The 11911-nt window shown below is 47.3% G+C and overlaps 1 protein-coding gene across 1 annotated transcript in view; it reads right to left on the bottom strand.

Annotated features, from left to right (window-relative positions):
- Positions 1 to 8808: 8808 nt before the first annotated feature.
- The window catches only part of EIF4EBP1 (eukaryotic translation initiation factor 4E binding protein 1), an 18334-nt gene continuing 15231 nt past the window's right edge, over positions 8809 to 11911 (bottom strand). Inside the window, exons 2-3 of the mRNA XM_004682241.2 lie at positions 11194 to 11373; positions 8809 to 9267 (exon numbers count right to left, since the gene is read on the bottom strand). Coding sequence (XP_004682298.1) covers positions 9236 to 9267; positions 11194 to 11373 — 212 coding nt within the window. The 3' untranslated portion in view covers positions 8809 to 9235. The remainder of the gene's footprint in view (positions 9268 to 11193; positions 11374 to 11911) is intronic.

The raw sequence follows: 11911 nt of genomic DNA, 5'->3' as shown, positions 1-11911 counted from the left end.
ATCTTCTATTAGTGCACATGGCAAATCAGATTTAATCAGAATTAAATTCAATCAGGGGCCCTCATTAATGGCCCAATAGTGTTAAAGCACAGTATTACAAAGATACCCACAGCCACTGCAGCATGAGTTTGATCCTTGGCCACATGACTTCTCTTGCCTCACCCACTGCTCCCCTCAACAGTGTATTTCAGTCAATCTACCTGGTTCTGTTCCCCACTCTGTCTCTGGTGAATCTGCTCACCCCCTGCACCTCTAGCCTGTATCCCTGTTTTTACATGCATTAGTAATTTTTTAATAATTAAATTCAATCAGGAAGAATTAAACTTTAAAAAGCTTTATGCGTAAGTAGACTTAAGTCACACAAAGTTCCCCAGGACAGTGGTTGAAGTAACCTACTTCTATAATCTTTGCAGCAGGAAAAAAATGTTCCAGACCCTGAATGGGCCAAGGAATTTCTTATTTAAAAGGAAAACAGAGACAAATGCCAACTGTATTCTAATGGTTACTCAATTACTTCTCACTCCAGAAACTTACCCAAAGTCAAGTCTATGCAGTCTCTCTGTCAGCAGCTACTCTCTCTTCTTGCATGAATATTTTCTTGTTGTTCCCTGAGAGATGAGCTTTCCAGAAAGCCCTACAACTTAAAAACCCAGACCTTCCTTCTCCTTCCTCAGCAAAATAGTGACGCAGAGCAGACCTTTCCAGAAGTCTTATTCCTGTAGGTGGGGTCTGAGATTTTGCATTTCTAACAAGCTCCCAGACAACGCCTAGGCTGCTAGGCTAAGGGTCAAACTTTGAGTGACTGGGAGTAGAGTACTTCTAACTCAATATCATCATCCCTCTGGCTTCTAAAATCTCCCCTTTCAATAATGTGACTTTGTGTATAGTTCTCAGGAAGACCTTGCTTAGATATTACCTAATATAGCAGAATAATTAATAATTCTGAAATAGTTGGGTACTTCCCCTCTTTCCATTTTCTCCTTCAGCCTTCCAGTCCCCTCCCACAAAGTGCTTAACCCTCCCAAAAAGTGCTTAACCCAGGATATGCATTAGAATCACAAAAAGTTTAAAGAAAAGAAGACAATGCCCAGGACCCAAGCTATCAGGCTGGCAGCAGCTTGAGTTAAGTCCTGCTGGGGGGGAGGGGGAGAGGGGGAGGGGGTCCACATGGCAAGGCAGACCTCTCCTGTCCCACTCACTGCTCCCCTCAGCAGTGTATTTCAGTCCATCTGCCTGTTCTGCTTTCCACTCTGTCTCTGGTGAATCTCACCCCCTGCACCTCTGGCCTGCACCCCAGTTCTGTATGCATATATAAATAAACTGTAATGCAATGCAATTATTTACTCAAGTATTTAATTAATCACTTTGGTGATACAAGCCCAATAGATAAAACCCTCAGAACCCATCCTACACTGGATCCAAATACCCATCTGGTCACAAAGCTGTGTAAGGACCATCCACAAAGGCCAGCAGTTGGACAGGTCAGTATCAAAGGCTCTCCTGTGGTCTGATGAGATCCTCCTGCTTGGGATGCTCATTCTCCACCCTGGAAGAATGTGAAGGAAGCCATCTAGAGCTAGGCCATGCTGGAACTTCTCCGCATTGACCTCCCCCAGGGGAGGCTGCTCTCTCCTTAGGCCATCTGCCTGTAAATATGCAGGCCTCTCCCTCTGCAAGCCTGTCCCTTTGGGGCAGCTCTTCCTGCCCACTTGCACCTATGCAAGTGTCTTTTCCTCTCCTGTCTCTTTCTAATAAGCTTCCTCTTTAATTATAACTGAGTCTGTGTCTCGTGAAAAATCTTGCCATGTGACCCTGAAAAGGGAGCTCTGGTGAAACCTTTCCCAGAATGAACCCAAGGACCCCAAACTCAAAATATGGCATCACCCCCACATTAGGGTGCAGTGGCTTACAAAGAGTTCAAGTGCACTCTAATGGAAGTTTGAGTTGAGGAAAACTAAAGAGTAAACTTTGTTCCTAGATAGATCCACCTGGACGCCGCTGGCCAGAGGTGGGAGGCATTATGAGCACATGCATGGTGGCGTTGGGCTGGAGAAAAGAGGCAGGGATGTGACTAGTTTGAAACAAACCAGCTCTAAACAGTGCAGGAGCGTTCTGCTGCATCTGCCCTCTGCTTGTCCTGGAAACTTCTCTCTCAGGATTCTCTGAGAAGGGTTCAGTTGTATCAGTTTGGAAAAGATATGTGGAGAAGTTGTGGGCCTGGATCTAAAATACAGGTAGCATGTCACTGTGCTTCACCTAAGGGAATAGAATGAGTAACCCTTGCAAGAAGTGTGCGTCCTTCCTTGGTTTAACAAACTCTTCCAGAAGGGGGCAGCATTAAGTTGCAACTGGAAACTAAACTTTTCCTTTCAAAATCCCAGAAAAGAATAAATGAAGGTTTAGACTTCCTTTAAAAACTGTCTTCCCACTCACTGTCTTCCCCAGTGGCGCAGAGGTTAAAGACAACGCGCTGTAACTTGGATGGAGCTGGAAAAGATCATGCTCAGTGAGATAAGCCAGAAAGAGAAAGAAAAATACCGGATGGTTTCACTCATAGCAGGAGTATAATGGACCAGGCGAGAAAATAACAAAAATAATGAACAGCCATATACCAGAGACATTTTGCGGGGGTGGAGTGTGGAATGGGATCAAAAATAGGGGAGGGAAGTGCACGGGACTATGGTTATGGCACACGGGTGACTCGGTGATGGGAAACCCGAGGGGATTACACTTGAGATGGGGGGGGAAATGATGTGAAAATAAACTGTTATAATTAAAAAAAAAAAAATGCTGTGAAGCTATCACCAGCCACTGTGGCTTGAGTTCATCCGCCACCAGGCTGCTGACCAACATGGTGTGGCAGACCTCTCCTGTGTCACCCACTGCTCCCCTCAGTACCTGTTCTGCTCCTCACTCTGTCTCTGGTGAATCTTCTCTCCCTCACCCCCACCCCAGAAACCCCCCACCTCCAGCCTAAACCCCAGTTCTTGTATGCATAAATAAATCTTTAAACAACAAAAAAGATTACAACAACAAAACTGGCTTCCTAGATAGGCCATGGGCTCAGAACAGCATTTGGAGGCAGGAGAGCTCCCTGTTTTGTCCAGACTTCTGTGACCCACCACAAGGAAGAAAGACGGGAGGCAGAAAGGCTGAGCAAGTAGAATTTATTGCTCCCGGGCAGCAGCTGAGTCGGAGCTCCCTAGGGTGGGGTCTGCAGCTACTGCCTGCGGGTGCTGTAGGGAAAGAGTCTCTTATGTAGACTGTAGGTTCACATTCTAGAACGCTGACACCTGGATGCAAGGCCCCATCCAGTCATCGTGCTATTGCCCATATATGGTCACACAGGTAGCCTTTGTGTCACTGCCCATATCTGGTCACACTCAACACTCACCACCACGTTGGCCTCTTCTTCCCCACATTGGTCTGTAGACCAGTCTAGGCATACTCTGCAAAGTGTGAATTCTGGAAAATCTGGTCTTTAGGGGTTGTACTTTCCCTCCCAGTGATTATTTTGTAAAAGATTTATTTATTTATGTATACAAGAACTGGGGTATTGGCCAGAGGTGTTGGGGATGAGAGGATTCACCAGAGACAGAGTGGGGAGCAGAACAGGCAGATCTATTGAAATGCACTGCTGAGGGGAGCAGCTGCTGGTCAGGTGAGGTCTGCTGCAGCATGTGGGTCACCTCCCTGGCCTGGATGGAACTCATATTGCAGCGGTTGTGGATAGCTTCATAGTGCTGCACTTTAACCTGTTGTGCCCCCTCCCAGTAAATCTTACAGTCACTTAATCTGCTGCAGATGAAGAGCTCTGTTCAGTTATTTCCAGTGTCTACTGCCTGTTATGGGGTGTCTTGTCCCTTCCATACAGGTTTAATTATTCCAGTTAGGGCCACATGTCCTCCACTTAGGAGGCAAGGAGGGTTGGTCATGAGAATGTCTGCAAGCCCATTGAGTTATTTCAGCAATGAAAGCTGAATGCATAAAGCAAGAATCATACCTGGTCTGAATCCCAAAAGGTATGTTACCTTCACTAAGTCAGTTCCCTGGGAGAGAGGGCTTTGTTTACTCCACTGCTCTATCTCTAGTTTCCAGAACAGTGCCTGCTCTTGGGCACACAGCAGACACTCAATGACCCTAGAATAAATGACAGACGCAATCAATCTTTCACTCCTTTACTTCCGCCCCACACACAACTCCACAATTTCTAAGGCATCCCATCCACAGAACTTCTGAATGACTGTCAAGCTCTAGTTCCCTTACTGATTTACCTTAACATCAATCTGTCACTGCCCTGTTCTTATACCTCAATCAAATTGCTATTATATTTGATATCTCAGTAGTGAAGTAGCTCAGACCTGAGTTACAACCAATGTGGTGTAAAGAATGGATTTCAGGCCCTCCCTGAAACAGGTGGTGCAACAGGTTAAAGCACAGTACTGCAAGTCAGCCACAGCTCCTTTGGTGGATACCGCAGCTGGAGGTGACCCCACACGGCGTGGCAGACCTCTCCTGACCTGCCCGCTGCTCCCCTCAGCTGTATACTTTATCATCTGGCTGTTCTGCTCCCCACTCTGTCTCTGGTGTATCCTCTCACTGCCCCTGCACCTCTGTCTGGCCTGTCCCCTAGTTCTGTATGCATAAATAAATAAATCTTAAAAAAAAAAAAAAAAGAATGGATCACAGGGGGCCTCCCTGGTGGAGCAAGAGGATAAGTATCAGCACTCTCAGGTTATTGGCAGCTACTGAACATGAGGACCTTAGGTCGCTCCTCGGCCAGGGAGGTGACCCATAGGCACAGCAGACCTCTCCTGTGTCCCCTCCATGGTGTCAATCTGCCTGTTCTGCTCTCCACTCTATCTCTGGTGCCTACCCTCACCCCTTTGTTTACCCCATTGCTCACACACACACACACACACACACACACACACACACACACAAACCTTTGGCCTATACTCCAGCCCTTATATGCCTAAATAAATAAAATTGAAAGAAAAAGAATGAATTTCAGAACTGGACTGACAGAAGCTGGGAAATTCTGACACAGGCATTAGCTCCAGAAATGTGGAAGATGGAAATAAAAAACACCTGTTTTGTTGTTTGGGACCATAAGTAAGATTGAACTAAAACATCAGACATACAGAAGGCATTCATTCTATCCTTTTTCTGTTGTTCCAACAATGTAATCCCTCACTATCTAAATTTAACTGTGTGAACCAGAGCCTAACATCACATCCAGACACCAAGCCTTGGCTGGAGCGGCTTCCCCTACAATTTACATACGCTTTACAACCTGTTCTATCACTTCTTTTATTTGCACCTAATCACTTCTCCTTGGATTATTTGATTTTTTTCCCAGATGCTTGCCTTAAAATGCCTCAAGGTCTAGTGAATGTTCATTAAATCAGAATGAGGTTGGTTTGAGTTGGAAAAGATCACTAGCCTGGTCTATCGATGAACCCTGTCCTTCCTGAAATACTGGTTTTCATGGGACATCTATGTTGGTCACATGTCCTTGGGCCTTTCCTTGAGTCATGTCAGAGATGAATGTCACACTAAAAGGTGCCAAGACAATCGTTACCTCTGTCTGACTACCTGGGAGTGGGAGGGATGCCCACAGCTGTGCCAACACCATGTGCAGGTTGGAAAACCTCTGGTCCCTGCATTCACTGGGAACATTCCCCAGGGATCTGTTTTTGGCCCTCTCACCTTTTACCGTGTGCAACTCCTACCCTGGCATTTCCTTTCTAATCTCTCTCTTGGATCATCCAAATATAAAACCTCTGTGACACATCTCTCCTCCTTCCACCTCATCAGGCCTCCTTTCCAGTGGAGCCTATTACATCCTGCTGACCTGGTTGGACTTCACGTTATGCATGGAAAATACAACAGCTTTGGCATTCCTCCAGCCACATGGCCTTCCTCGGCCCTGTGCCTGAACACTCATGACCCTGGAAAGCCCTCCCTGAATTAAAGCCCCATCAGGCCCCTCCTTCTCTGTAAATACTCTCAGCCCTGATACCCTTAACACTGCCTGAAACAGTGGGCAATCACATATTGCTTTCTGACATTTCTGGGTGTCCCTTTGCAGTTCCCAGTATCACCACTCCCCAGATCAGGTGGTACACACCTTGGGGGACACACCATAACTTATGACACCTCTTTTTCTTTATAATATTTTCTTATAATATTTTCTTTATAATATTTCTTCTTTTTCTTTATATTTTCTTATAATATTTTCTTTATAATATAAAGATTTATTTATTTATGCATACAAGAACTGGGGTGCAAGCCAGCGGTGAGGGCTTACCAGAGACAGAGTGGGGAGCAGAACAGGAGGATCTACTGAAATACAATGCAGAGGGGAGCAGCAGGCAAAACAGGAGAGGTCAGCTGCACTATGTGGTCAGCAACCTGGCTGCTGCCTGGGGATCAAACTTGTGCTTTAGTGGCTGACAATGACTTGATAAAAGTGTGTCTTTAACCCCTGCACCACCAGGAAGGCCCTGACACTTATTTCCTGGCTCACAGCCTGTGACACCTGTCTGTTATTATTGGGTCCCCAATTATAGAGACAGTACTTTGGTGATATCACAGGGTGGACAGACCAAAAAGTGATGGCTTCCTAGAGTACCTCTACAAAAGCTTTAAGATGTGGGGTTGGACCCACTGCGACTTACACTGTGTTACTAATCTTAGTCACTCCATAGCAACTATCTACAATTGATGTTCAAAAAATAGCTGGTGTTACTCAGTGATCAAAAAAGATAAACTCATGCCTTTTGCAACAACATGGATGGAGCTGGAAGGGATCATGCTCAGTGAAATAAGCCAGAAAGAAAAAGAAAAATACCGATGGTTTCACTCATAGCAGAAGCGTAAAGGATAAAGGATTGGGGTGGGGGGGAAGACAGGGGGTTGGAGTAGGGAATGGGATCAAAAATGGGGTAGGAGAAAGTGCACAGGATTATGGTGATGGCACATGGGTGATCTGGTGATAGGAAGCCCATGGGGATTACAATTGAGATGAAAAAAAGGCACAAAGTGATGTAAAAATAAATTGTTAAATAGCTGGTATTTCTGGAGAATACTTTTACTTGGAGGTAAAAATGTATGACTTGTCAAAAATTTTCTTATTGTGTACTCTGAATTACCAGAGAAGCCAATAATTTAACTGTCTGGATCAAGAAAGGGATTCCCCATGCAGAGGAGAGCAGAGTCCCCGGAGGCATGTCAGGAGGCGAGAGATACTTCCACTAGAAAGCTAAGGGGTTGGGTAAGCTGATCTGGTCCCTTACTTGGTTCTGGTTGGGGCTTCCTGTGGTGGCTCCTCCACAATAGCATGTTCCACATGCACTTGGAGTCAACCTGCCACCACACCTGGGTCCCTTCACACGCTGTCACCAGGCAAGTGGACTCCAACTCAGTTACAGAAAAGGTCAGGCAAGGCACGTGGCCATTAAGGCCTGCTGCTTCCCCAGTGGGCAAACTGACAAGATGCAGCGAGCCCAGACTTGGAAAATCCAACTCGGCCCCTGCCTGTGGGTCACAGGCCATTTATCCCAGCATGTCCTGTGAAGAGAAATGTCTGCTGCTTCTGAGAAAAACCCTCAGAAACCCTGAGCCTTTTTGAAAACCATCCCCACCCATACAAACTACGAGAGTGGGAAGCTTAAGTGTCCCGTCCGCCTCCACCCAGCTTCCCCAGGATTACAAGACCTTGGCAGCCCCAGCACCCGCCCCACAAAGCACATCCATGCTCAGGACCCCAGTGGCAGCATCACCTCCGGAAGTCCAATCCTACAAGATCTTTTTTACTACCTTTTCTAAAAGCAAACTTGCATTTCAATGAAATCCTAGAGGCAGGGAGTCTGCTCACGCTGTGTTCCTCCAGACTAGCCACACAAAGGGATGTACAGTGAATGGGCTCTCAGATAAGCATTTGCAGATTTGCAGCCTTTTGACAAATTTATGATGAAATTGGTTTTCCCAGACCTTTTAATTGTCTGTGGGCTTACCTTTTTTTCTCTCCTTTCCTTGCAGTCTCTCTTCTCTTGACAGGTTTAGGGTCGAGGAAAGGAAATCCCAAACAAAAGCAAATAGTGAGAAAGCTGGCCACACCGACTCCAATTCCTCCCGGTGCTGGCCCTGCCCCTCCCCATTACTCTTGCTGATTCCCCATTTTTGTTTGTCTTTGTGCAAATAAAGGCTGGTGCCCACTGGTCTCCATCCCAGCACTAACTTTTACTCCCTCCCCTTTGCGGACACTCGCCACCTCCCCTTGTCTTTGTTGAACATTGTATAAATGGCCTGTAACTTGCCAAAGAGCAGGACGGTGGTCTCTTGGACATGAGCCTGCTGCCCTCCTCATTTGTCGACAAATAAAACCACTTTCCTTTCCCTCAAACTCTGTTTCCTTTAATTGGCTGAGGGAAACTGAGACCGGTGTTAAGTAACAGGATCACTCCAAAAACATTGTCTGAGGGTCTTTCCAGGGGTGAAGGTGACAGGTCACTTGACAGACTTGGAGGGACAGAGCCCAGAAGAGCAGTGGTACCCACCACTGATCACTGCGCAGTCCCATCTGACCAGGACACAGACCCACGCGCCCTGATTTACTACTGTGTGATTTTAATTTCTCTGAATCAGTGCCTTAAGCTGTAAAATGAGGTTAGCATGTGCTCTACTAACCTCCTATGATCAGTGTGAGAATCAAATGAGATCATGTACAGGAAAGGGCTTAATAAGCACCCCATAGGTAGTAGTTGGTGTTAGTTATGCAAATGGACTGAGCTCACACAGGACTGACTTGTGCCGTAGGGCAAAGTTGGCTTTTATTCCTGTCTTGGGGAAGCAGGGGGAGGGGAGCCTTCACTCACACCCCCACCTCAGGAAGGGGTGGGTGTGCCAGAGAGGATGGCTGGAAGAGCCAGATGACAGATCATTCAGAAAGCTCCTGAGCCTGCTTCCGGGCCCTGGGCTGCAGGGTGTGTTCCACTATCACTCCCCTGGGTGACATCTCCTGCTTGAGTGGAGGCACATGGAGGTATTTGCTGGTGTTCACGAAGAGGAAGGAGAGCAGGTGCCCTGAGTGAGGGAGCAGAGGGCTGGGTTGGCCAACCCACACCCAACACTGGCCCCGGATGAACTTTCCTAAGGCCTGGCTGATGGGACTCTTATCCCAAGAAGGCCAGAGGGGCCCAGAGGCATGCTCAGTTTGCTGGCTGGTCCTTTAAATGTCCATCTCAAACTGTGACTCTTCACCTGGGGAGAGAAAGAGAAAGGCCAGGTGAGCAAATGGTAGGGCTGACACATTCTGTTGTTCCTACAGGAAAAGCGGAGGCCAGTTTTGTTTTGCCAGGAGGTTGCGGGGTGGACAGACTCACTCTAGGAATTTCCATTAACATCTCTGTGTTCTCTGCCACAATTCTGAAGGAAAAGCAGAGACTCCCTAGGGGAGAGGTGATAATCCTGAACTTTGTGTCATAATCCTGAATTTTCTGTCATTTTTATATTTTTAGCAAGGGTGAATAGTTACTTGTGATTTGATATATGTGCAGCTTCACAGAAAAATACTCCTGAAATATAAAATGCTTTTGAGCATGTGCTCCAACTTTTGGCTTAGAAAACGGTAGCTTCATCTACTATGTATCTGCCCAGTGGCCCATGGACTAGCCTGAACCTGCATTAAATCAGGGCTTTGGGTGTTTCCACCCCTCACTGCTCTCCCTCTCCTTTCCATGAGAATTTCTGAGGAATTTGTGCTACAAAAGGTTGCTTTTCTTTCTAATGGAATGGCCTTTCACAATCTACTGGGCAAGGTTGCCCCTGGTTTTGCACAGCCAGACACCAACTCCTTCATTCTCCGTTTATATTTACATGAATATGTGAATCCATGAACAGGTCTTGATCTCTTATAGCCAGTTAAGCAAAATGAGGCATGATGTCTGTCTTCCTGCCTTATACTCCGTCATTGTGAGGAACTGTGTGGTAACAACTGTCTGCCTGGAGAACCCCTGGGCCAACCCTGCATGTCATGACTAGAATAGCTCTAGAAACTGTGAAGAATAAGTGGGGGCAAGTGGTGACTCAACAGTCTCAGGTGTTGACTTCTCCACCCTCACTTCCAGTCTTTGTTTTGAGGGAAAAAGTTGGGTGGACAGCACCCGGCAACCAATGGACTCTATCTTCCCATCTGTTAATAAACAGTAGGGAACATGGCACCTGGTGCTGTCCTTTATGCTGTTGTGGGCCCAATGCATCTGCTCCCTCTCACTGCTCCCTAAGCCTGAAAAGCAAGGCCATGTTGGCTGTCATGGGCTGTGGGGTTCCCAAGGTATCTATGAGTCATGCCCTGAAGGGGTGGAGGTTTTCTGCTGCTGTCAGCACAGTCAGTCTAGTCTGAGGTCCCAGCTGCTTCCTGTCTACCTACATTGGGTGCTCTGCCTTATAGGGGATGGGTCAGTGGCTTCCGTCCGACTCAACTGTCTGCCAATAGTTACACCTCATGCTCTTGAGGCAGAGCTCAGATGTTCTGGCAAACCAGTCACTCAGCACGCATTCACATACTTCTGCTGGGGTGACTGTGCTGATGATGAGGATGGGGGGACTCCAGGAAGGACCGAGCTACCCCATGTCGAACCTGCATAGACAACTGGCTGCACTGTTTCTACCTGTCTCCACAATTAATTGACTAGTGGACAACAGCCTGACAAGAGGCATCTCGGAAGCCTTTCTGGGCTTGTAGACCGGCAAGGGCCTGGAGGACAAGTACAACACATCTCTGATAAGTTGTTTCCTGCCCATCAACACCATGGGTGTGTCTACGTGTAGAAGATAAATGACAAAGTTACAGGCAGGGTTGCTGTGGGAAGGCTTTCTCATTTCAAACATTGAACATGCCCCCCCCACACACTAATTAAGATTGCCTCATGTTCCAAATTACCCTTCCTGGGGTTCTTGAGCCCCCTTCATGAGGAACGTTGGTACCAATGAAATCCCACCCTCCCCACTCAGCCCTACCCCACCATCTGGACTGAGTTCCTCCACTGATGGTGAGGAGGTCACCATCATTCCCCTAGAATCCCCACTTGGGGACAGGACTCCCTCCACCTCACCCCACCCCACCCCCGCCAACACACACACACATTCCCTTCTCAACAAAGAGCCTAGCCAAGCCATGCCACTCACTGCCCACTGGCTTCTCCTCTGGGCTGTTGCGCAGGTGATTCTGGCTGGCTTCTGTGGAGGGCTCGTCACTGGCAGGGCTGGTGACCCCGGGAATGGTGGGCAAGTCCCTCGGGGGTGTTTTGGTCACAGGTGAATTCCTACACTCCATCAGGAACTTCCGGTCGTAGATGATCCTGGTCCCTAGAAGGAGCAGGGACACTGGTAAAGCCACCCAACAGGGGCAGCTCTTGAACCCCTTCCCTGCTCATTTTTCTGTGCCTTTAAGGTATGGCTGCAGCAGAGGCAGTGGATCTTCCTGCAAAGGTCGGACCCAAGAGGAGTAAAGTTTATGTAGGTGCTTTGCTGCAGCCCAGGACCCTGCTGCCTCAGAACTGAAGAGCTCTGCACATGCGCAGCCTGTTCTTTTGCTGTAAAACTCAACTAAGGTTATCAGTGTCCAGTTCTATTACTTGTGACAATCACAGTGGAGAAAATATATTTATTATTAATTTTTCACTCCCTTCCATATAGCACCTTCTGAGGTTATCCAGAATCTTAAACTCCATTTTACAGATGAGCCAAAAGAAAAATAATTCCCTCCAACGAATGAAAATGAGAACTTTATGGGCCCGCCCTGGTGGCGCAGTGGGTTAAAGCAGAGCACTAAGAAGCTAAAGCCACTTCAGCATGAGTTTGATCCCCACCCTGGAGGTGACCCACCTGGATCGGCAAACCTCTC

This window comes from Condylura cristata, unplaced genomic scaffold, assembly GCF_000260355.1.
Source record: "Condylura cristata isolate star-nosed mole 26May11 unplaced genomic scaffold, ConCri1.0 scaffold00014, whole genome shotgun sequence".
Classification (NCBI taxonomy): domain Eukaryota; kingdom Metazoa; phylum Chordata; class Mammalia; order Eulipotyphla; family Talpidae; genus Condylura; species Condylura cristata.
Note: the sequence above shows the minus strand (reverse complement) of the source record. Positions and strands in the feature narration are given on the sequence as shown.